This window comes from Thunnus thynnus, chromosome 13, assembly GCF_963924715.1.
Source record: "Thunnus thynnus chromosome 13, fThuThy2.1, whole genome shotgun sequence".
Lineage (NCBI taxonomy): Eukaryota > Metazoa > Chordata > Actinopteri > Scombriformes > Scombridae > Thunnus > Thunnus thynnus.
Genome location: NC_089529.1, coordinates 20784369 through 20807445, shown reverse-complemented (window position 1 = coordinate 20807445; position 23077 = coordinate 20784369). Strand labels below are relative to the sequence as shown.

Below are 23077 nucleotides of genomic sequence, written 5' to 3'. Positions count from 1 at the left end.
AGTTATAGCAAATTACATTTAATAAGCTTGTCCAGTCCTATGTCCTTCACTTAAGAAATATTGTAAAAATAAGACCAATATTGTCCCCTTCTGATCTTTAACAATTAATCCACACATTCATTTTCTCCCAGTTAGACTAATGTAAGTCCCTCTACTCGTGTGTCTGTCAGTCTGCTCTAAAACCAGAATCAGCTGTAGGTCCCACATTACCCCTGTTCTGGCTTCCCTCCATTGGCTCCCTGTAAAATTCAGAATCAACTACAAGATCCTGCTGATTAAATATAAGGCACTCCATGACCTCGTTCCTCGCTACATTTCTGACCTCCTCGTTCCTCATTCCACATCTCGACCACCACGATCCTCAAATCTCTGCCTTTTATCTATTCCCCCACACAAACCGCAAAACAAAAGGTGACTGCACATTTACAGTCTTAGCCCCAACTCTTAAACAACACCTAAAAACCCATTTATATCAGCAAGCATTTCTATAGAGCCCTTGTGTTCCCATTTCTTGGTTCATTTCGGCTTAGTTGGTTTCTCTCTGTGCCATTTTATATCCTATATTGTAAATTTAGGTTATAAATTTTAATCTATTTGTTTTAATTTTGTATGTGTTTGTGAAGCGCTTTGTAACTGTGTGTTTTAAAAGTGCTATATAAATAAAGCTTTACTTACATTTAAAGAACAGGGAAATGAAATGGCTTTTTTTAAGGAAAAGATTGAAAGAAAAGCTGAGAGGTGTTCCTGCAGCTCTATTAAAGAAAAAATGTTATGAAAAGCATGATGGCCTACAAGCTCTACTTCATCTCAGTCAGTGCAATTTGATAATGCCAGAGGGTCACAGTATGTTTGACCTACAGGGGTCATAACACATATGAGAATATCGGGAGAAATGACTTTCAGTGTGACAAGCTTAATGCCTATATTGGCATTCATTTTCTTTTCCTTTCATTTTAACTGTATTAGCATGTGGTGACGTAAAGACTTGGCATTAAGGCTCCTGATATACAGGATGCTCACAGATCTTGTCATAAGCAAAAAAGACAAAGAAAACATTAAATGTATAATAACACAATAAAAAAATTGTTTCTGGGGAGTTTGAATTTAAATACTTAGCTAAACATGTTTGTGAACCCTCCAGACAGGCAATTAATCTGTTCATTTTCCTGACAGGTTATTCCTGCCCTCAGGGACTGAATGACATTGTAAAGAGAGTTTTGCCCTGTCATTACCAAACTCATGCAGATTCATTATTGAGCTTCATCCTCAGTAAATCCACTGTCTCCGCTCAGGTGCTTAAGCAGCAACACCCACCTCAGAAACAGGCTCTGTTGTTTGCAGCCTGTTCCTGCAAAATTGGTCATTAAATAATGCGGGGGAGACAATTGTTCCCTTTAAATGGCCTGAGAAATGTGCAGTTCCAGGAGGGCTGTGGTAGATATCTTGAGTAATACATACTGTTGACCACAGCAGGATTATTTTTAGTGCATTTTTGTAAGCATTAATTCCATGAGTGGCTTTTACATCAGTTAGCGTACTGGAAAAGTTTTTAATTATAGTCCTGCAAAGGCGTTTAATTTTTGTTGGCTTTTGAAACCTGTGATTTTACAAAAGACAGGAGTGCAATTTAACCATCCGTCTCATCACACTGTGTTCTTTTCTGGGAAATGCTGGAGGTTGTTTTTCATAAAAGTGAGAGGTAGCAATTTTATCAAATTATCATGGACTCACCATAAACTCACCTCTATTATTTTATTTTAATTTTGGTGTAGAGCAGCATAAATTGTTCTCATCAGTTTCTAATCAACACAAAACATCCATCGTGTCCAGCTGCTGTGAAGTTAATTACTGTCAACCTTATTTTTTGATACTCATGCAGCTGTGGAAGGAGGACTAGCAAAGATCTCCTCTCAAACTGCTGCTCTTGGCTTATCAATACAGCTTGGAGCAGATTGTTTCAAATCTTCCTTCCTGCACACACACTCCTACCATGCCCCACTGGCTCGCTTTGTGTCTTCTCTTTGTGATCCTAACAAGGTATGTTCACTGCCTAGTTAAGGAGCCCTAGTGGAGAAGAAGCACCATCATGGCTTTGTTAGCAAGTAGAGAGACCGGCAGACAAGGAGGCACTTTAAGTAGGACGACAGGCAAGGGAGAGAGGCAGATTAAAACCAGAAAGCAGAGGGAAGGCCGAGACAGAAAGGAAGAATGACAGGCAGTCAGAGACTCACAGAGATATCCAGAGAGTGAGAGACTCTGCGAAGGACAAAGACGGTGAGAAATAGCCAAAGATGCAAACAAAGCATCAGAGAGAAAATGAGGCGGTGGGTGGAAGAGAGAAGGAGGTAGAGTGAGATAGAGAGGAAGGGGAAGTTAGAGAAGCAGTGAAGAGCGGCGGAGGATTCCTCTATACCTGTGGAAGAGATTAATGGTCTGCATCCAGTGTGATTAATGAGCTGGCCACTGATTGCTCATCCCCATCTCCCTCCCATGAATAATCACCACGCCAGCACTCTCAAAGAGAGAGCTTAAGTTTCTGCGTGCGTGTGTGTTTGTGTATGAGAGAGAGAGAATACGTGCTTGTGTGTACACAAGAGATGGAGAAAAAGAGCGAGTGTGTAGGAGAAAATAAATGAGCAGTATGTAAGGACAATATGTGAAAGTGATGTTATATACAGTGTATGCATGATAGTAACTGACTAAGAGTGCACTGTGATTGATTGGGAAAATAGGTGTGTATGAATATTGTGATATACACATGGCATTAATTCAGTATGTCGGTGTGTTTGAGACATGGGTGATATATTTACTAATAGCTGCAGCCCACCTGCAGAGAGCAGCCCTCATACTGAATGCACAGTGACACACCGGGATCATTTGTACGCACCGTGGTCTCCCAGTGGGAGTCCTGTCTGCCTACATGTACTGTACTAACCCACTGGTGTCATTGTGTCCACAGAGGATATTATCACATACAGCGATGTAGTGGTACTTGCTGTTAGTTTCTGTGATTTCAAAAATAGATTATATGCTCGGTGTAAATCAGGTGTGTGTAAACTGAGTTTCTTTAGACTGAGTTAGTCTTAGTAGATGTTGGATTATGAGGATTTCTGCTCAGTGTATTTTAGGACCTTTCAGGTATTTGATTCAGTGGATTAGCCAAAAACCAATGTTTATTTCATCTTTGTGGTTCTCAATTCAATTTCCAGAAAAAAAATACTGAATCACAATATCAATGTTATAATATATAGTAGCATAGTGCCCACCCTTTAAGCCTTAGTTACATGACACATACATAGACGCACAAATGGAAGTTTTAATAACCCTACAGCCTTACTGAACATATCCCTCAAGGTATTAAAAAAAACAGATAATTCGTTTGTGTTTTTGAATTTGAGTCTAAAATTGTGCATTAGTATGTGGATTTACCTTATGTATGCATCTGTGTACCTGCACAAACATAACCTACTCTGCATCTTTAAGCATCAGCATGCATCACTGTACACTACTTTGCTGCACTTATTGCTAATGGCTTCAGAGCATTTTTCCTGAAGCTGCAGCACAATAAAATGACACAATAAATGATTACAGGTGGCAGCGTGTGTTCCTGTGATTGGAAGTGCACTCTGTGGTGAGGAATAAGTGTTTAACCACAGACTGACACAATGTACTATTCTGCTGCATTGCCTGGTGGTCTGAGAGTGCCTGTTGTCATGACTTTTTGGTGGTTTCATAGCAACAATCAGTGAGAAAATCTATTTTGTGGTTGAAAAAAAAAAAGTGACTTTAGTTGAGGACTAACCCAAGTGTATACATGACACCAAAATGAGGTTGCTTTGAAGCTCTGCAGAATCTCCGCTGCTAAATCATTTGGCAGCATTGTAGGAACATGTAGGATGTACAAAGGCTGGAAAATCAAGCCTGCTTACTACAGCAGCTGCTTTTCACTTAGTGCTGAGCTTAATGATTAATGCCTGAATCCTAATTTACCGAATGAGACCGAATGAGGATAATTTTTTCATGAGGGTCAAATATGAATAATAGAGTGTTCTGTGCATATATTTGCATACATGACACATAAAGGGAGGAGGATGTACCTGTCGAGTGAGTGACGCTCACCACCCAACAAGGCTCATATTCACTGGTGGAGAGAGAGAGAGAGAGAGCGAGCACTCTGGTTTGCTAATGTGGGGTGTCTGAGGTGTCACTCTCACCAGCCAAAAGCAGTGAAGACTTCATTCACCAAGAGTGTGTTTGTGTGACTCTTGTTTTGTGAGTTTGTGTGTGTGTGTGTGTGTGTGTGTGTGTGTGCATATCTGATTTTGTGTGTGTTCATGTCCTCTCAGTTGTAGTAAGAAGCATCAGATGTATCGGATAAATTTACAGATCAATTAAGGTGAAAGTAAACAAGCCATTACTGTGGTGACAGCTAATTTGTGTAAATATCCACATTGATGCTGTATTATATGTAAAAGGATTTTTATTTTTCAGTTTTAGTACATTTCTTGCCAATATGTATGTCCAGGAGGTCATGTAGAACCTGAAATGTGCACCAGGTGCATAAAACAACTTTTCAAAATATTTAATATTATAATGATTATGAATTATTATAATATTTTTTTTTATGTGCAAATCACCAAAATGTGCTTACGGGTCTGTGCTGTTTATCAGCTGCTTCAATTAGTTTTAAACTTCAAATATGAATATTGTTCAGTTGTATTTTTCATCAGTTAAACAATGCAAGAAATCATGGATTGGATGTTTGTTCATTAATAATATCATTTTCTATCAAATTAAGTCTAAAATCTAATAACACAGCACTTTAACATCCATCATGTAGAGTTAAATAAATGGGGTATTTCATCACACAACTGATGTCATAACAAATTTCACACTATTGGCAGAGGCTATCTTTATCTGTCAGAGGTAGCAGTTGCTGATCCTGATCAATCCAAACATTAAACGTGTGCTTTCACGACTTTGTCAATGTAGCAAGAGTGGTGTCATTAAAGAGCACAATACATGAATAAGCCGGTGGGAAAGTCTACACAGAGGGGGCTATTTGAGGGGAGCTGAAGACAGGATGATTTCTGACATGCAAAGTGCTGTTTTGCCCTATTTGAGATATCTACAGCTACAGGATCTATTGCTAAAGGTGACTGAAAGTTTATCACACATGCATTAACTTCAGAGAGACATGGATCTAAGAAGAGCAATAAAATATTTAGTTGAATACAGAGTCTTACTTAGCAGCTTGGTTTCTATCAAACTACTTTTTGTTAATTAGTTTGAGAAGGGAATAAAAACATGTCTTTAATATTTAAATTTTTTTTTTTTTTGTAAAATGATTTTTTTCAGTGAATGGTGATAGCAATGCATTTAATTAATAAAGAAATAGCAAGTCTGGCACCACTGACCCAGTAAATGGATCAGTTTCTCTGCTCATCAGTTAAAAGTGGTTGTGGACGACCTCACAGCATCAGTTCTTAGACAGTATATCATGGTTTATTGCAAAATTAGAAACTATAAATTTGTTTTACATTTCTGGCGTGCGCTTTATGATATAACAGCTTTGTGATAGAAGCCCATCTGATTTTGGAAAATTTGCTGGTAGTTCAATGAAAACGCATATTCAAGTACTTTATTATTTTATTATTACTGCATTGTAATGTATACTGTGGCTATTTAGGTAGATTTTGTAAATTTAGTTAATCTCAGACTGTCAGTCTGACTGTTTCTGTCTCCATCTTACATGCATACAACAAGCAACACCCACAAAAATGTTGTACCCAACCTGTGTGAAAAAAGCTGTCCTCAGCAACCACAGATCATACAGAATATAGAGTACATGAACCCTGGATTAGTGAACCTTAGTTCCAACTTAATTATTTTCTTCTGGAAAACACACCCAATAAACTACTGGAGAAGAAAATAATGAAGGAATCTAGGAATCTATATTTTGTTTTATATTTTCTTTCCTTTGTATCTCTGTTAAAATATAAGGGTGAGTGCACTCAGAAATGGAGAAAATACAAAACAACCAAGCATGCTTTTGATTACAATATTTTTATGTTGTTTTAAAAAGACAAATTTAAGTCCCCATAGAGGGAGATTCAATCAGAAGAGTCCAATTATATTCTATATTTTCATTTAATTTGGCACTCTGTAAGGAGCAACAACTTAATGTGATTTAAAGACAATTTTTATTCATTTACAGACATTATTCCACTTTAATGTGGATAGAGCTACTTAACTGTTGAGCATGGATTTCATCATTTGCATGTGATAAGACGTCTACGTTAAACTCGAGAGAAATTGAGAAATGAAAGGTTTTTATGTCTCGGTCACATAAACGGTAACTGTCCTTTTGGGATAATTGCCCATTGAAATACATTCATTTTAATAGCGATGAAACAATGATTATATGAGACAAAGTAGATCCCTAGACATCATTTGACCCACAAATCAACAATCCATGCTCAGAGGATGCCTGACAGCTTGTTTTCTTTTCTTGCTTCTTGGCCCCACTCACATGACTCATCACATCCCACTCCCTCACCTATGACCTCTTCTCTCCTCTTTCCATCTGTCTCTCTCTGTCTTCTCCGTGCTCTCTGCCCCTCATCACCTCTCTTTCTCTCTTCTAGTCTACAGACAGGATGTTATCGGTCTTACTCTCTCTAAAAAGTCATGGTATTCTGCTCCTCTGCTTCGTGGATTGATGTCTTACTCCAGCTCGTGAGGGGCTGGTCTCATAAAAGCGGAAAGGGACAACTCTCTGAGCCGCAGTCTTGAGCTCACCACATTAGTTATTCCCTGGGAGATCTTCTACGTGCTCTGCATCAAATTTGTCTCTCTGCCTCTTGTCGCACGCACACACACACACACACACACATTTTATACCCTTTCTCTTTTGCCTCTGTGTTGTCTCAGTCCATCTTTCAGCTGGACTTTCTTACTTTCACTCTTTCATTTGCTCATCCTCTTTCTCACACTTTCTCTCACAATTGAGCTCCCCACGTCTGGTTTGTTTCCTCCCTCGTTTCCCTGTTCTGTCTTTTCTCTCTGCTTGCATTCGTTTTACTCATGCTATTTCTGAATGTGTCATTGAAACCCCCCTCCTTGTCTCTGTCATTATCTGCTCTTCTTTCCCCCAGTGTTTAGCCTTGATTCTTCACCTTCCTCTTTCTAACTCCCTCTTCCTCTCTTTACTCACATTAAACTCTATATCCCTCCAGAGCTGAATACAGGAAACCTCCCTGTTGGCCCTGTCAGCCCGTCCATAGCTCAGTTAGCAGGGCTGATCGATCAGTGGAGCTCCTGAATTCCCCAGAAAGTCAATTACGAACTTGCACACCGGAGCTATTTTGGGAGAAAGGGGGGGAAACTGCTGGAATCATTAACTAGATAATGTCATGACAACCTTCCCCAGCCGTCCAGGGCAGAGCGGGCGCTGCCTGTGGATATGCAATTTGTCTGAGTCATCTGAGGATGGGACAGAACATGGGAGGATGTTCGAACAGATTTTTACGGAGTTGCTCTGGGTGGATATAATCTTTGTGGTTTAGTTAAACATGGGTGTAGGTATTAGGGCTGGGATTGAACGCCACTACTTATTGAATGTCGTCCACAATGTGTTCATAGTACCAAGCACCAAAAGCTGACATTGAATGCTTGGTCAGATTCTTAGTCTGTTACGGATATTTTGTGATTTAAGTCATAACTTCATTCTAGGCAGTATTTTATTTAGTCAGAGTCCTTTGTGGGCTTGTTTGTGTTAAGACATATGTTTGGCTTATTTATTTAAATTAAAGAATATGTTGGTAGATAAATGTTTATTATTTTCAAGGTCAAGACCAAGGGTACATTTCCATCTCCTGTAAAAGACAATTCCCCTGGACTGAAGGAATTGCTGCATAAAAGACAGATATGTCCTATATGTGTCCTAACTAACCGTCGCATGCTTGTTTAATCAATATAAACACATTCACAAACACTGGCCTTAATTAAATAACTGAACAAACTATTCACTGAAACTGCAAAAATTACAGGAATTCTGAAATATTTTTAAAAGACCCAATTATAAGTTACAAGCATACAAATGAATGACTGACTTTACAGTACATGCCCACAAAAAAACAAACAATTACCCTTTTCTGTTTTCCATGAATTTCCTGTTAGTAAGTTAAACTGATACAAGGACAAATGAAGGTTTTGTGCTTACACATTGGAACCCAGAATACTCAGCTCATACTCAGAGTTGAACACATGATAAGGGTCAGAAAAAATCCTCATGGCCTGCCGAATAGTCGACTATTCAAAAGCTTGGGGGCTTTGGGCACCGTTTTAACCAGACTACAGATTTTAACTTGACCGCTCGCTGGTGATACCAACAAAGAGCCGAATAGTAGCTCAAGCATAATGCCCAAAACTGAAAGGTAGATATCTTGAAAACATTTTGTTTTTGGTGCAAAAACTTGGGTCTCTTTTTGGCTCAAAGTAAAGTATCTACCTAAAAACATTTAGTGTTTGGTACCAGAACCCAGGTATCTTATTGGTACCATAAAGTTAGGAGCTAAGTAAAAAGCCAGCAACCTGGGCTCCTGGGATACTGTTGTCCAAAATGATGTGTCAATGTCACCTTAGGGTTAAATTAATTGAGCTCTGGCTCTGTACTCAACAAAACCTGTGAAATAGAGTAATAGTTACACATTGTACCTCCAGTTTTGTAAACACTGACAAACCCATCAAATCAGTTACAATGAAGTTACAATGTGTGACTGTTATTATCTTGAGCTCATTAAAGCTGCCTATTTTCTTTAAAACTTCAGAGGCCAACCTGCAATGAACTGATGACAGTTTTAAATTGTACTGGAACTGAAAAATCTTGGCATTTAAATAGTCCCTTAATGACTCTCCTAGACCCAGTTTCCCTAGAAAAGTGACAACAGCAATCATCCAATTTTCTAACTTATTACTAGATGCCTATTTTTAATCGTTTAAAAAAAGGCATCATTGTATCATAACCGTAATCTCAGTGGGTTGAGTTTGGATGACAGGATTAATTTCATGGTGTTAGGATTAATTTCACAACTGGTCCATCTTTCATGAAGGTAGATGGGTTTTTTTGTTGTTGTTTTTGACTATGGCCTTCCTGTCAGACATTAAAAATGAGGAGGAATACATCAGCAGGAAGTTTGCAAGTTTAGACTGACCTCATAAGAAGGGTTGGCAGACTGCCACTGGAAATATCTAAACACAGCTGTCTATTTTTAATTGATGGAGTATTTCCTATTTGATTTGGTGTGTAAACAGCAGTGTTACAGCCCTGCATTAGCGGCTTTGAGCTGTAGCTTGTCTTTCAGTTGTCAGTGCTGCTTTAAGTCAAGTCAAGTCAATTTTATTAGTATAGCCCAATATCACAAATCACAAATTTGCCTCAGGGGGCTTTAAAATCTGTACAGCAATACATCATCTGTCTGTCCTTGACAACAAAGTGGTGAAAAAGGTGAAAGTATTAATTACAAAAGCATTCGTTTCGTTCTCAAAACACAAGTATTAGGCGCACAAAAGTCCCAAGATGACTCACAGCTTTAATAGCGACCCATTTTTTCTTTTTCTTTCACGCCAACAGTTATTTTTAATAGCTGCTATTTGACTCTATATTTAAATCAATTTCAAACCTGTAATTAAGAACATCTTGTTGCTTTTTTGCTTGTGTCAAATAAATGACTCTAGATTACAGTCCTGACTTCATTGCGTCCTCACAGCGCTTGCTTATTTTTGTCTGCTGTCATTGTTGGAAGCACAACTATCCTTCACAGTAGGCAGTGTTTTGTTAACCGTAGTCTATTAATTACAGTTTATACTGCTGCATTGACTGAACTTTGAGGAGACAGTAGCCTTTACAGCTGTATCCCTACTTCTCTACATGTAAAAGAATCAATATTAAGTCATGCTAGATGTCCATCTGAACAGTCAACTGCATGAAGACACAGCTAACTGCACAGGTCTTAGTTCTATGCGCTGTATTAAATTCAATATGAGCAGTGGTCTAGTTGAAATTCACAGTACCACCCTTAAACCAGCCCTCCAAGCCATGTCAGATCAATGCACTTCATCCCTCATCTGTCCACATGGCATTCAAAGGCTGTTCTGCCACCCAAATTACTGCTCTGCTGAATTATAACTTTGTTGGGCCTGGCAGTGTACTGTAGCAAAGGCATTCTGAAATATCTCTGACACACCGAGCTGTCAGCCCGGATATATCTATCATCTCGAGAGCTGTGTGAAACAGACAGCTAATATCCAGGGGTCTTTTACAACAGCGTTTGTCAAAGTCTGGATCTGGACAGGAACGTCCCCGCAAACATTTCAAAGTCCGTTTGCCATCTACTTCCTATCTGTTTGGACAATTAAATATTGTCCCATGTAGGTGTTCGAGTGAAGGTTTGTTGTGATTCTGATCTTATCACTGTTGTTCCATCATTAAAGCCAGTGTTTTTGTTCACATCTTTTTGTTCACATAGATTTGTGTACCATTATAGGTTGTGGTATATTGAATACAGTGGTGGAGCACAGAGAGGAAGTGCATGTATAAGTTAGAAGTCAGGTTTCTCTGGGAATTTTCCTCCTCCTGTTTGGTTGGGATAGTGTTTCTGGTCTCTCTGTACTGAATGTATTACCATTTATTTTGCGAATCATAGCATTTGGATTATCTATGGATGTTTACTTTCCAAACATAATGAGAGATTTCCATTTCCCTGCTCTTTTTCTGTTTTTTGCTCTAATTGGTGTATCCTCGTTTCAACTGTTTTAGTTCTGAAAGGTCATGCAGCAAGGGCAGTAAATAGTAACGGTCCAGTAAATGCCTCGCGTGTGTAGATGGTGTACAGCATGCACACATATGTCTGATTGTGTGCAGTTGTACAGTATGTGTCTGAAAACCGTAGAGATTTGCACAGTCTTATGCTTGGTTGGCTCCATTTATTGTAGATTTCTATCAGGTGTCTGTGTCTCTTAATTTATTGAACCAAGAATATCCTGTGCCTGAGCCAATATTGATCCAAGGTCACACACACTGACAGATATAATGTCAGTGCCGCCATGCCTGAACTCCACATTCACATAATATGTCACAATCATTGCCAAACTTATGCTCCTTTCTTAATTTTATACATTTTTTGTCGAGAAATTGAAGCTAAAAAAAATTGGATCAGTTGGATTCATCCTTTGACGATCCTCTGCCTTTTTACTTTTACTTATCTTGTGAAATATCTCAGCATCTACTGAATTTATTGACATTAGCTTTTGTACAGATATTCATGGTTTCCAGATAATGGTTGTTGACATTTTTGGTTCTGAGTGAAATGTCTAAACAACTATTAGATGGATTGCCATAATTAGTAGACGATCATGTCCTGAATCCTCCGAATTAATTGGAATAACTTTAGTGATCCTCTAACTTTTCTTCTAGTGCTAATATCAGGTCAAAATTTTGATTTGTCCAATATTTTTGTTAATGGCCAAATACTGTACCTGCAAAACTAATGACATTCCCATCTGAGAAACATGAAAAGAAAGATGGGAGAAAGAGGAAGGATTGGGTGGTATCGAAATATAATAAAGAACATGAGATAGACTTAAACCCATAATGGTGAGAACACACATACTGCCTATATTACATAGCCCACTTTTGCTGCAAAGACACTGTTTTTTTATCTCTACTAAAACCACAAGGCTCAGTGTAAAGTGAAACTGACAATAAGAAAAATGTTCTGTGCATTACAAAGTTTTCAGACTGTGACTGTAGATTTGGTGCCTGGCCACACAGCTTGGCGACAGATACTATTTATGGCGCCAAGGGGAACCAGTGAAGAATAATTCTTAATTTGCCGTAAAGGTGAATTGAATTGGATGGCCATTTCAATGAACATAAATTTCCCTTAATGAGAAGAATGATATTTGGCTAGCTGTGTGTCCTCTGACACGTGGTCCTTTTTCATTTGGGACATCCTTCACTCCTGGACAGCTGTTTATCCTCCCCGGTCCACTTGTAATGAGATGGATGCTTAGAAATGTATTAAGCTTGGCTACTGTTCCACTATATCTGCACTCATTCTGATTTGTGATTTTCTCTGCCGCCTTTTTTCTCCCTCGCTTTCCATCTTCTCATTTTTCTCAATCTTTTCTCCTTACTATCAATTCTTCCTTGCTCCTCTGTCATCCACTCTCGCTCTCCAACACCAATCATCTCTCTTCAAACTCTCATTCTAACAGAAGTTGTCCAACTGAGCCTGGCAGAGGACCAGGAGATCAGCGTCTCCACAGTAACAGTGGGCCTCAGTGCCGTCCTTACCTGTGCCATCCAGGGGACGCTGCGCCCGCCAATCATCTGGAAGAGGAACGGCATCATACTTAACTTTCTGGACTTGGAGGATATCAATGTGAGTGCTGTCGTTGTTTCCTTTGTCATGGTTGATGCTGTTTTTTGTTGCTGCTGGTGATGATAGTAGAGTTTTTTCTCCCATTTTTTAAGCAAAGAAATATTTCCTGAAAACATGTTAATTTTTGTTGTATGTCTAGATTGTTTTATCCTTCTGGTTACAACAACATCACTGCTTATGTACAGTCAAGTGATGTTAGCATTATGAACACTATTAAAGCAGTTTTAATAGATGTTTGGCCCAAGCAGGTAGTTCTGGGTCTGAAAAGTGAAGCCAATGCAGAAGTGCCTTAAACCTGCATTCTCTCTAATGGCCAGCAGGGGGCAACTCCACTGGTTGCAAAAAGAAGTTTGATTGTAAAGAAGTCTATGAGAAAATGACCCTACTTCTTACTTGAATTATTACCTCAGTAAACAGTTTCCCAACGAGTTTATGGTCTCAATCGTTAGTTTCAAGTCTTCATTACAGCATGATGTTCATTTTGTAAATTATAGGCCCATTTAGAGTAAAATAGTCGATAAAGCTAGTTTGTAATTGACAAGTCGCTGCGATGGTGACTACATTGATTACGTATGTTACGTATCATAAACCCAGATTAGAATAGGAGTATAGCCGTAGCCGTCGCTATTTCAGTGTGTTTTCAGGTCATGAAAGTTAAATGTAACATTTTGGTCATCTAAAAAGTCCTGTTCAGCTTTCAGTTGTACTAAAAGATCCTCTAAGGAGTTGGCTCTCTATCTGGTAAGAATGTTTTGTTTAAAGCCTATGTTTGCAAGCCAAACTTAGCATCAGCATAATCACAGTGAACCATAGACTGTAAATGCACCATGCTAACCAAGCTAGCAGCTAACATTAGGGTCAGCTCAACCCTCTCTTCCAAATATGGTCACTCCTGGCTCCAAAAATCCAAGATGGTGACGGTCAAAATGCCAAACTCGAGTCCACAAACCAGTGGATGATGTCATGGTGGCTACGTCCATTATTTTTTTAGTCTATGGTTTGTCCACAAGGGGAACAGCAAAACACCTGACAGACACACAACCCTTACATATTAAAGCTGTCATAGTGGGTAATGGGTTAGCAAACAATGGGCTACTTACACATTAGCATTTTGTTTGTATCCACCCGATGAATAAATATAAATCTAGTTTTCACTCTCCTTTTAGCTCTAGTTTTGTTTCCACTAACTCCTGAGAGGAATATCTGGTTCTGTAGCTGCTAGATGTTTGACTGTCTTCACCATCTAGTCGCTAACAGAACTTGTCTGCTGAAAACAGCTGAGGCTTACTGATAACTCCCAGTCAATTTGTTACCATGAGCCACATATAAGTGATTGATAAAAGTAGCTTTATGTCAAGTGATCCTCCATAGAACCTCCTCCATTTTGATGAAACCCATCAAAGTTTCCAGTGTGCACACTGTGTGTGTGTGTTTTCATAATTTTTCTTTCCAGAAATTTAATTGGACTGCCTGATTAATATTTGATCAACTTCAGCAGCAAGGGGACACAGTTGAGGAGCTCTTCAAGTTGATTGAAAACAAATAGTCTATTAAAACTTTTTTATAATAAGAAAATCCCATTGCTGCTATAAAGGTATGAAGAGCTATGGGAGTTTCTCAGTTCATGAGGACATTATTTTTTATATTTTCACCCTGTTTGCAGTACAGAGGTGTGCTAAGAATCACACTTTGCTGATTTAAAAAATCTCCTTACAATGTCTGCCCTAATAGTCAACCAACAACAAACTTTACAAGAAAGAAGAGGAACGAAGGATGGTGGAAAAATAGTAACATGAAAAACAAAGGATTCAAGTGAAGGAAAGCAGCAAACAAAGAAAGATTAACATACCAGCCTCCTCCCTGAATCAGTAAAGTGCTCAGTGCTTAATGAACTATGTAACCATGCTCCTGTTTAGACACATCTGCACAGGTGACAGCACAGCGCCGGCCTTGCTTTACTCACCACCGGATCACAATTCACTAATTGCATGTTAATGGGCGGCCTTGTTGGTCTGCTGTGATGATGAGCTGATAAACAATGTCAAGTGTTAAGGTGGAGTCTGGAGAAGAGGCGATGGCAACAGAGGTCCCTTAGGCTCTTGACCATGCATAATGAATTTTCCGCAGAGCAGAGCAGAGTGATCTGAGTGGAGGAGGGAAAGAGGAGCCCCGGCTGTGCTTGACTCACATTTCATTCAGTCAAATCAAAGATGAAACTAATCCCTAAATTAATGGTAGAGATAACCTCAGTACTTTGTGTGGGGGGTTTCTTTACAATTTGAGTAATTTCTTGGTACTCTGGATGAATCTCAGGATCAAGAACAAGAGAAAGCATATGTAAAGAAATAAAGGTTTTTGTGGTCAATTGGACTCTTGTACAAAAGATTTTGTATTTCAAGAGACACCCTGGTTAAAGACGAATAAATCATCCAATAAAAATGTAGACATCTAAAGTCCATCCAAGTGGATGCTTGGATTTGTATTTCTTATGGATATAGTGCATTATTAATTGAGTAATGAGTAAATCCACATGTACAGTCCATTAATAATTTGTCAATAAGCACATGCCATATGTGTTAATACAAAGCGCTGATTATACAAGAAGCACACTGTTATAGAAATCTTGAGCTCCTCAATTCAGAAACTTCGGGACATGGACATCTTATGCAAAAAGATTTACTGACAAACACAAACTTGACTGACCAAGGAGAAAGCAGTTACATTTCAAAGTGAAATGCTTCAACACATCTGAAGGACAAGAGTTGAACCACTCAGTTATTCAGGCAGCGCCCAGGTGACCTTGTCTTCGCTATAAGATTGTTTACTTTAGCGCTGTCTCTATGGCAACAGTCATAAAGCCAGGTTGGCTCAACTGCAAAGACGTCAACTATCTGTCCCTCACTGTCTGCTTGTTTAAGGAACATTTCATACATGGCACGTACAGTATATAAAAATAGGAGCTTTTTCATATATGACACATACAGTATATGAAAATTCCTTCAAACACACGGATGTTTTTAATATCTATATACTAATCCAGATTGTAAACTAAAGTCTCACTTTTAAACCCACCTGATAACACTTTAATGTATGTAAAGGATTTTACTTTCTATCCGCTTATTTTAAGAAGTACGTCCTTAAGATCCTCCAGAAAATTTTACGTATTGAAAATAAAGTCATCAAAATGCAACTGAAATAGAGCTTAGGATCTAAAAAACCCTCAATTTCTCAATAAAATTTAGTCCAGTTTTAATTGACAGCATCTTTTTACCTGAAAATAACCAATATCACACTATCTGTGCTGCACTGCTATCAGCTGCTCCAACAATAAACTAAAAAAGGAAAGAAAACAAAATCCACAAGCCTCTGATTAAAATCCACATTTATAATTTCATGTTTGAGATTTCTATGATATAATGTATTTCATCTGATTAACAATGCAAGACTTCATGGATTGCTAGTTTGTTAATTTATAATCATAAACTACTAAGTATTTCCTGCTGGATTTAATTGTACTGGAGAGGTCTGATCAAACCAGTCCATTAATGTTTTTCCCAAAGCCTGTTTTCACACTGAATAACATTCACTCAGACTACCTTCAACTGTCTGAGAGTACAACATATAAATCAGCTAGATTAGTCTAGTAGATTAGTCTTTATGTAACTTCACAGAGAATTTGACCAGTCAGCCAATATTATATGATATTCATTCAAAATGATGTTTGACAGTGTTGCAGTAAAATCTACATTCATATAACGGATCCATAAAACGTCAGCCTTAGTAAGAAAGCAGAATAAAAGGTAATAGACTAACAGTGCAGGTTAAAGAGGAAATGGGGTGAGAGGAGGAAGGGGATTTAACTTTCCAGTCCAAGTCCTTTCAGCACACCGTTTTCCTCTGCTGATCTGTGTTGAATGGAAGTAGGATTGTTTTCAGAAGTTTCATTCGACAGTGATGGAAATCTTTCTGCGCTCTGGCATATAACCTCTACACCTGAGAGCTGAGCCTCCATTACAATCAGTCTCATTTGTCTGCTCTCCTTCACTCTCTTCATGGTCTTTGTACTCCTTCTGTCTCTCTTTGCCCTGCCTTGCTCTGACCTTCCACTCCACTGTAGTGTTTTCACCATGTTTCTTTCTCTCTGTGTGTTTTTTTTTTTTAACTCTCAATCATTTTTGCCTCAAAACTGGCCATTTTACATTTTAAAGTAGAGCTATGTTCTCCAAAAAGTAACATCACCCTGTATAATGGTGGGTTCAGACCTGTTTCTGTTTTTCACACGACTGCATGAAAGAAAGAAACCAGGCAGAACTATAAACAGAAGCAGACAGAACAGCAATATAATCCACCACAGCTGCTTATAGCTTCTGTAGTTATCAACTAAAGTGTTGCACGTCTGAGTGAGATTGGAAACCGATTCATTTATGCAGAAATTAAATGAATAATGTATATTTCTTTTATTAAAACAATTACCACACAGCTCATTTTATTTGCATGTACATTGCAGCAACTTGATAAACATGAAATGAATAAGTATATAAGGGCCGATGTAATGAAAAAGCACTGATGATTGTTATTTGAGGATAGGTCAAAGGAGACACTGATGTAGTTTTGCATCTCAAAAGCAAAACTTTAATGAGTGACTTAACATTTTATTATTTCGAACATGGTCATCTTCACATATAATTCTTCCACTCCTCTTTCTATTACAAAAGCATATAATTTACTTTGAATAAAAATAAAAAGGCTGTAATTTTCTCAGTCCGTTTGTCTGTGTATCATCGGTACATTTCATGAACTCGGAGGTTAACGACTATTCCCATTGTTATGAGGAGCCGTGCTAGCAGAGATCAGCCATTTACATTCATGTCCTCTTAGTCACTGATGACACCAGCCAACCAGACATAATGCACGATTAGAGTGAAAGACAACTTTGAAGTATTAGCAAAATTCTGCAACAGCTGCCAACATGTCAGATCTCATGCTTTCATGGTCTTTTCTGTACACATCTCATTGCACATCTGTCTGCCCTGGGAGAGGGAACCTTCCTCTGTAGTTCTTCCTGAAGTTTCTACCATTTTTTTCCCTGTTAAAGTGTTTTTTTAAAAGGAGTTTTTACATATTTGTATCGAGGCTGCAAAGACAGGGGATGCTGATTTGCTATACAGATTGTGAAGCCTCCTGACACTGATTTGTGATATTGGGCAACACAAATAAAATTAAACATTTTATTTTTGCACTTATCAATTTAACAACACAAGAGACACGACAATCACACATATAACACACAAATATATAGCAGCCCAACAAACAACAATATCATCTCTGACAGTTGTAAGGGTAAATTAAACAATAAGTGTAATAATAATATAATAAAACTAGTAAGGAAATTAATATTAGTAATTATACTGTAATAATAGTCTAAAACTAACATTCACACTCTTCTCTATTTCAATTACAGTAGGTTTGCAGTTGGAGAATTTTGAGACTTGAAATGTTTACAAAAGTTTGAAGCTTACAGTATCATGCTGTTATTCTGTGTTGATGTAGCAGCGAAAAAAAAAAAAGTCTAATGATGCAACTGACAATATGATCTTCGTATCAGAGGTGCCTTTAATGATTACTGTTAACACGTTTTTTTCACAGGAACCATAAATGATTACGAGTTTAAACACAAATATATCTTAAGCTATCCTGCCAGATATATTACAGTCATACATTTTAGCCCAAACAGCCCATTCACTTTTAATTGCCTTCGCTGGTGTAGTTGTATCTCTCACCTCAATTGTAAATTCGGAACATTAAATGCTGCCCAAACTCCCCTGTATATCTTACAGGAAAGTCATCTGACATTTTCCTCACAAACTGACTCTTCTCTGTCAGGTCACATAAATTTCAAGAGCCCTCAGAAAGAAAGCGGTCGTTTGTGGTTTCCATGTCATGACAGTTCTGCATCAGGACATCTGCTCTGCCACTTGGTGGGACAACAAACTATTTAATGCCTTAATCCGCCCTAAGCTGTGGCTGGAACCCCCTGGTGACTGCCGCACGCTGCACCAACAACAACCAGCTCCATTCATCAACCTAATGGGCTTTATATTTTTAACCCTTGCCATTTATCAGGCTAAGGCAGCGTGATGAGGGGAGAGAGGAGGATCAAATTCCCCAACGCCTGCTTTCAGCTCAACAGGGAGACCGTTGATTCATGGTTTCTCTTCCTTTTCGCATCACTCTTTTTCTCTCTTGTCTTTTCCCATCACTCCCTGCTGTTGCGTGCCTCCTCTCTCCTCTCCTCTCCTCGCTCTCTCCGAGCATCCTTACATATTCTATCAAGCTATCTTCATTCTCCCACCTCCTTTACCTCACTCCCTGTGGCTCCTTCCTTCGCCCGATTCTTCATCCACTACTCCCTGTCGTACACCTCCCGCTCTCCCTCTCCTTCTCCTCTTTGCTCTTTCACCGTCATCCCCGCCTCTTCTTTCTTTACTTAATTTTCCTCTTCCATCCCTCTCCTGTATTTCAGGACTTTGGGGACGATGGCTCCCTGTACATTACCAAGGTGACAACCATCCACATGGGGAACTACAGTTGCCATGCCTACGGCTATGAAGACCTCTATCAGACACATGTGCTGCAGGTGAATGGTCAGTAGTGGCTCATTTCTTACTTACGGTGGTGGAAGAAGTGTGGACGAAATGCTTTAGTTTTGTTTGTGGTACTGTGTGGTTCCCCAGAGAGGGAGTTTGTCTTACTGCCTGCCCTTTTTACAGTGAAGAACAGTTCCAGTGACTGGTGAGGTTTCAGTGACAATCAGTCGAGATAACAAGGAACCAAACATGGGGCTCCCAAGCCATTAAGCCAACCTGTTCGAAGCAAAGGATACTGTAGATACCTGTGTCACATTGCTATATAACAAATAGTAAGTTAAAGGTACCCTGTGGAGTTCTCTTGTAGACCTGCAAAGTTTCTGTTTACATTCAGTGTTACTCACTAAAATGTATGGTGTGTATCTTTGAGGTCTAACAAAGGGTCTTGAAAGGTCTACAAGTCTTTGAGGTCTTGAAAGCATTTAAATCCTCATAAAACATTTACAAAGCAACATTTTTGAACATTTTGACACCTGCATTGTTTACATCCATGTTTATTTGCAAGAAGATTTCTTCTGCACTGCCTTTTGCAGACATATTTCTGCATTTCTTGGTGTCTTACGGCCACCTGTAGATCAGTGGAATAATGTGAAAACATTCGCAGGAATGCATATTGCGTCACTTGAATACACATAGATGTGTATGTGTGTCACAATCACAAAAAAAAGGGGGGGGGGGGGTGGCCACTCATAAAGGCGTTGCTTCTAACAGTCAACAACTCGACAGGGTACCTTTAAATAAAAAAATCCTAATATAGCAATGTTTAATAAAAAACAGTGTTTTACAGAAGGGAGAAATTAAACGAGGAAATATACAAGACACACAATGTATATAAACCACAAAATATACAGTTACAACATCAAGAAAACACCAAAGAGTTTGAAGATGCTTTTTAAAAATGTGCACTCATTTGGCCTCTCTGAGACTTTCTGGGTGACTCTTTCAAAGTCGTGGAGCAGCAACAGCAAAAAACACGATTACAATCGATTACACAGGATCACACCACGAGGCTCCTCTGCCACTAGAGAGTTTCAGTTATCATATGTTGCCATGACACTTTCGACTGTGTGTTATCTTTAATGCAGTGAAAATAATGTGACATGAATCAATGGGGTTGTGAAATGAGCTGCAGTGTTATTGTATTATTTGAATCATCTACAGTATATACAAAGTGAAGAAACAATTATCTATTTGTCTTTTTATTATTTACTTTTTATTGCCGCCGCCTTTTATTAAATCAAATTTGCTTGCAGTGCTACACTGTAACTTTTATTCTCCTGTTTTATCTGTCTTATTCTGTTTTAGCTTATTTTTTATTTCCAATTTAACATTTTTTAATTGCATTTAAATGTCTTTTTATATTGCCTTGTGTTGCTTTTACATTCTGTCTTGATGAGAATGTAGACAGAATGTTTTATGTAAAGCACTTTGAACTGCCTTGTTGTTGAAATGTGCTTTACAAATAAACCTGTCTTGCCTTTATTTTTATGTATATTCTCCTTTATGATTGAGCTATTCTTTAGTTGTCAGGAAAATGTCTAAGAAGTTGCTTGTCAAAACGATTTGTTTCCCAGGATTATGGCTGTCAAAGCATTGCATTGCATCACACCAACTCACTAGCCAGCCAGCATCATTACATGCATAAGGCTGAGAAACTACTTGTGTTGTCATGCAGTGTATTCAATTGAATCTATGCAGAGGATGAAAACTACTGAAGCTAAAATTCATGTAAAAAAAGAGCAGAAACACCACACTTACTCTGATTTTAGCAGGCTGAACTTGTCAAAGCACTGTCTTACTCATATTAATCATCTGCATAAAGACCTTTGTCTCCCCTGCCTTTAGACTAGTTATAACCAGGCATCTCGCCAAAGAAGATCCAGGGAGGAAGAATTTTAAAAGCCCCCCTAGCCCCCCTATTTACTGCGCTTTTGTCTCGGGGTGACAGACAGGCAAAGGGGGGAAACATTTGATTCAATTAAGTCTCTTTCAATTAAGGGAAGACAATAGATGTCATTGTTCTGTTTTTCTGAGATGCTAATTGAAAAGAGATGCTGCCGCGTTTTAGACCTTGAACTAAAGAAGGGGAGGGAGTAATGGGAAGGGAGTCAGGGAGACCGACTGAGGTCCTGAAGGGCGAGTTATCAGGAGAGGGCAATTACCAACTGTTTGTGTTAGGGATTCGAGGTATTTCAAGCGAGATAGGACGAGGTGAGATAAGGTGGAATGGAAGGGAGCCAAGTGCCACATTAAACAAAGTGGGTGGTTTGCATCATGTTGCACTATTAAAGCAGTAACACCCGTGCTTCCTTCTGTACTGTGATGAGAGGGGTGACAGCGCTGCAGCTTTGGTATAAGTGAAGTACTCTTAGTAGCAGTCTAGTATTCTTTGCATAGTATTATAATACCCTCGAGTGTAGTACGGATGCTGTTCATGAATGTCTCTTCGATGTTAAGCACATACACATTATATAAGATAGAAAGGAAAGGAAAAAGGGGTTGGAGTGAAGTTATGTTTTGATAGAAAAACAGCAGGTGATGTAACAGATATAGATGTGACAGATAACATCAGAGACTTTCAGACAGGCGGAGGGTGAGGCGTAGAAGTAGAAGATGATGTATGGGTGTAGGAAGAGGAAATGGGTGTTTTAGATGTTGGTGTGAGTGCACAGGAACAAAAGAAGAAGAAAAATACATGGTTATATTTATAATTAAACAATTATAATAATAGAGATAAAGGGAGACTGTAGGAGGGTAAAGAGAAAACAAAGCACAAATAAGTAAGTTGCAAATAACAGAAACAATATTTGAAATAAAATGCATAAAGCTGTTATATAAGTGTTTGGCAGAGGGGGCAAGGTTGTAGCACAGTTGGATGGAATATATGGGATTTAGCTCCTTGAAGGAGAGGATGTCAGGATTTGGCAGCAACAGAGGTCGAGAGGGTCCCAAGCATCATAACCAGAAAACGACATCTTACCTGTTCATGTAAACTATTACCTCATATTTCATTTTCCCCCTTCATTCCTCCACATTCATTTGTGGTCTTCTCCCCGGAGGCACTGGTAAGTGGTAGATACGTCCAACATCTATTTCATACAGGACTCGAGCTGTAATAAAGTAGCCCCAGAGCTCTTGGATTCTTGTTATGTGTGAATATATTCCATGCTGGGGTGAGACAAATTCCTCTCTGCCCACTGCGTGTGTGGGTGTTTGTGCTATAATCCCCCAGGAGTTACAGTCTACCATGAAACAGTGTGTAATTATGTTTTCTCTCGCCCCTCTCCTCTCTCCCTGTTTGTGTCTTTTGGTTTTGTTTGTGTTTGTACGTCCAGTCCCTCCAGTGATCCTGGTCTATCCAGAGACACAGGCCCAGGAGCCCGGTGTATCTGCCAGCCTGCACTGCCACGCTGACGGCATCCCAAATCCCAAACTCCTCTGGCTGAAGAACGGCATGGACCTGCAGCCCAGATCCTCCAAACAGCTTTCTCTCATAGGTGAGGAGTATTTCATTATTTTGGGAAGTGCTGTCAGCATGTTGTACGTTTAAGCAGATACTGTATGTCACGTCTCGTGGGTGCAGTGTTTTTGAATTGCAACAGTATTGCAGTATGGCAACACTGCAGAACTCTGTAAACACACACAATGCATGTGGACAGTGAAGACAAAGCTGGTGCTCTGTCAAACAAACTTTTTTTAATTGGGTACTCACTTGTCAGCAGTAACATTTTGTGGTGCTCTCCATTTATTTGCATTCCAAACCAAGGTGATGAAATCCAAAATCGCAGCCACCCTCTTCAACCGTCTTCACTTTGCTCCTCCGACAAATCAAACATTCTGTAGAAGTGAAGGAAAAGTGAGATCAAGAGAGTGAAAATAAAATGAAATATACTGTGTGTCAGGAGATGGCAGCTACTTATCCTTGCTGGAGGGCTGTTTTTAAAGACACACTCTCAATATAAGAGAAAAGGAGCAGAATGGAGC

The 23077-nt window shown here is 38.9% G+C and overlaps 1 protein-coding gene across 3 annotated transcripts in view; it reads left to right on the top strand.

Annotated features, from left to right (window-relative positions):
* fstl4 (follistatin-like 4) overlaps positions 1–23077 on the top strand; it is a 236541-nt gene that overhangs the window by 187557 nt on the left and 25907 nt on the right. For all 3 annotated transcript variants that reach the window (XM_067608578.1, XM_067608577.1, XM_067608579.1), the window contains 3 exons: positions 12280–12446; positions 18970–19090; positions 22429–22590. In XM_067608578.1, the coding sequence (XP_067464679.1) occupies positions 12280–12446; positions 18970–19090; positions 22429–22590 (450 nt within the window). The remainder of the gene's footprint in view (positions 1–12279; positions 12447–18969; positions 19091–22428; positions 22591–23077) is intronic.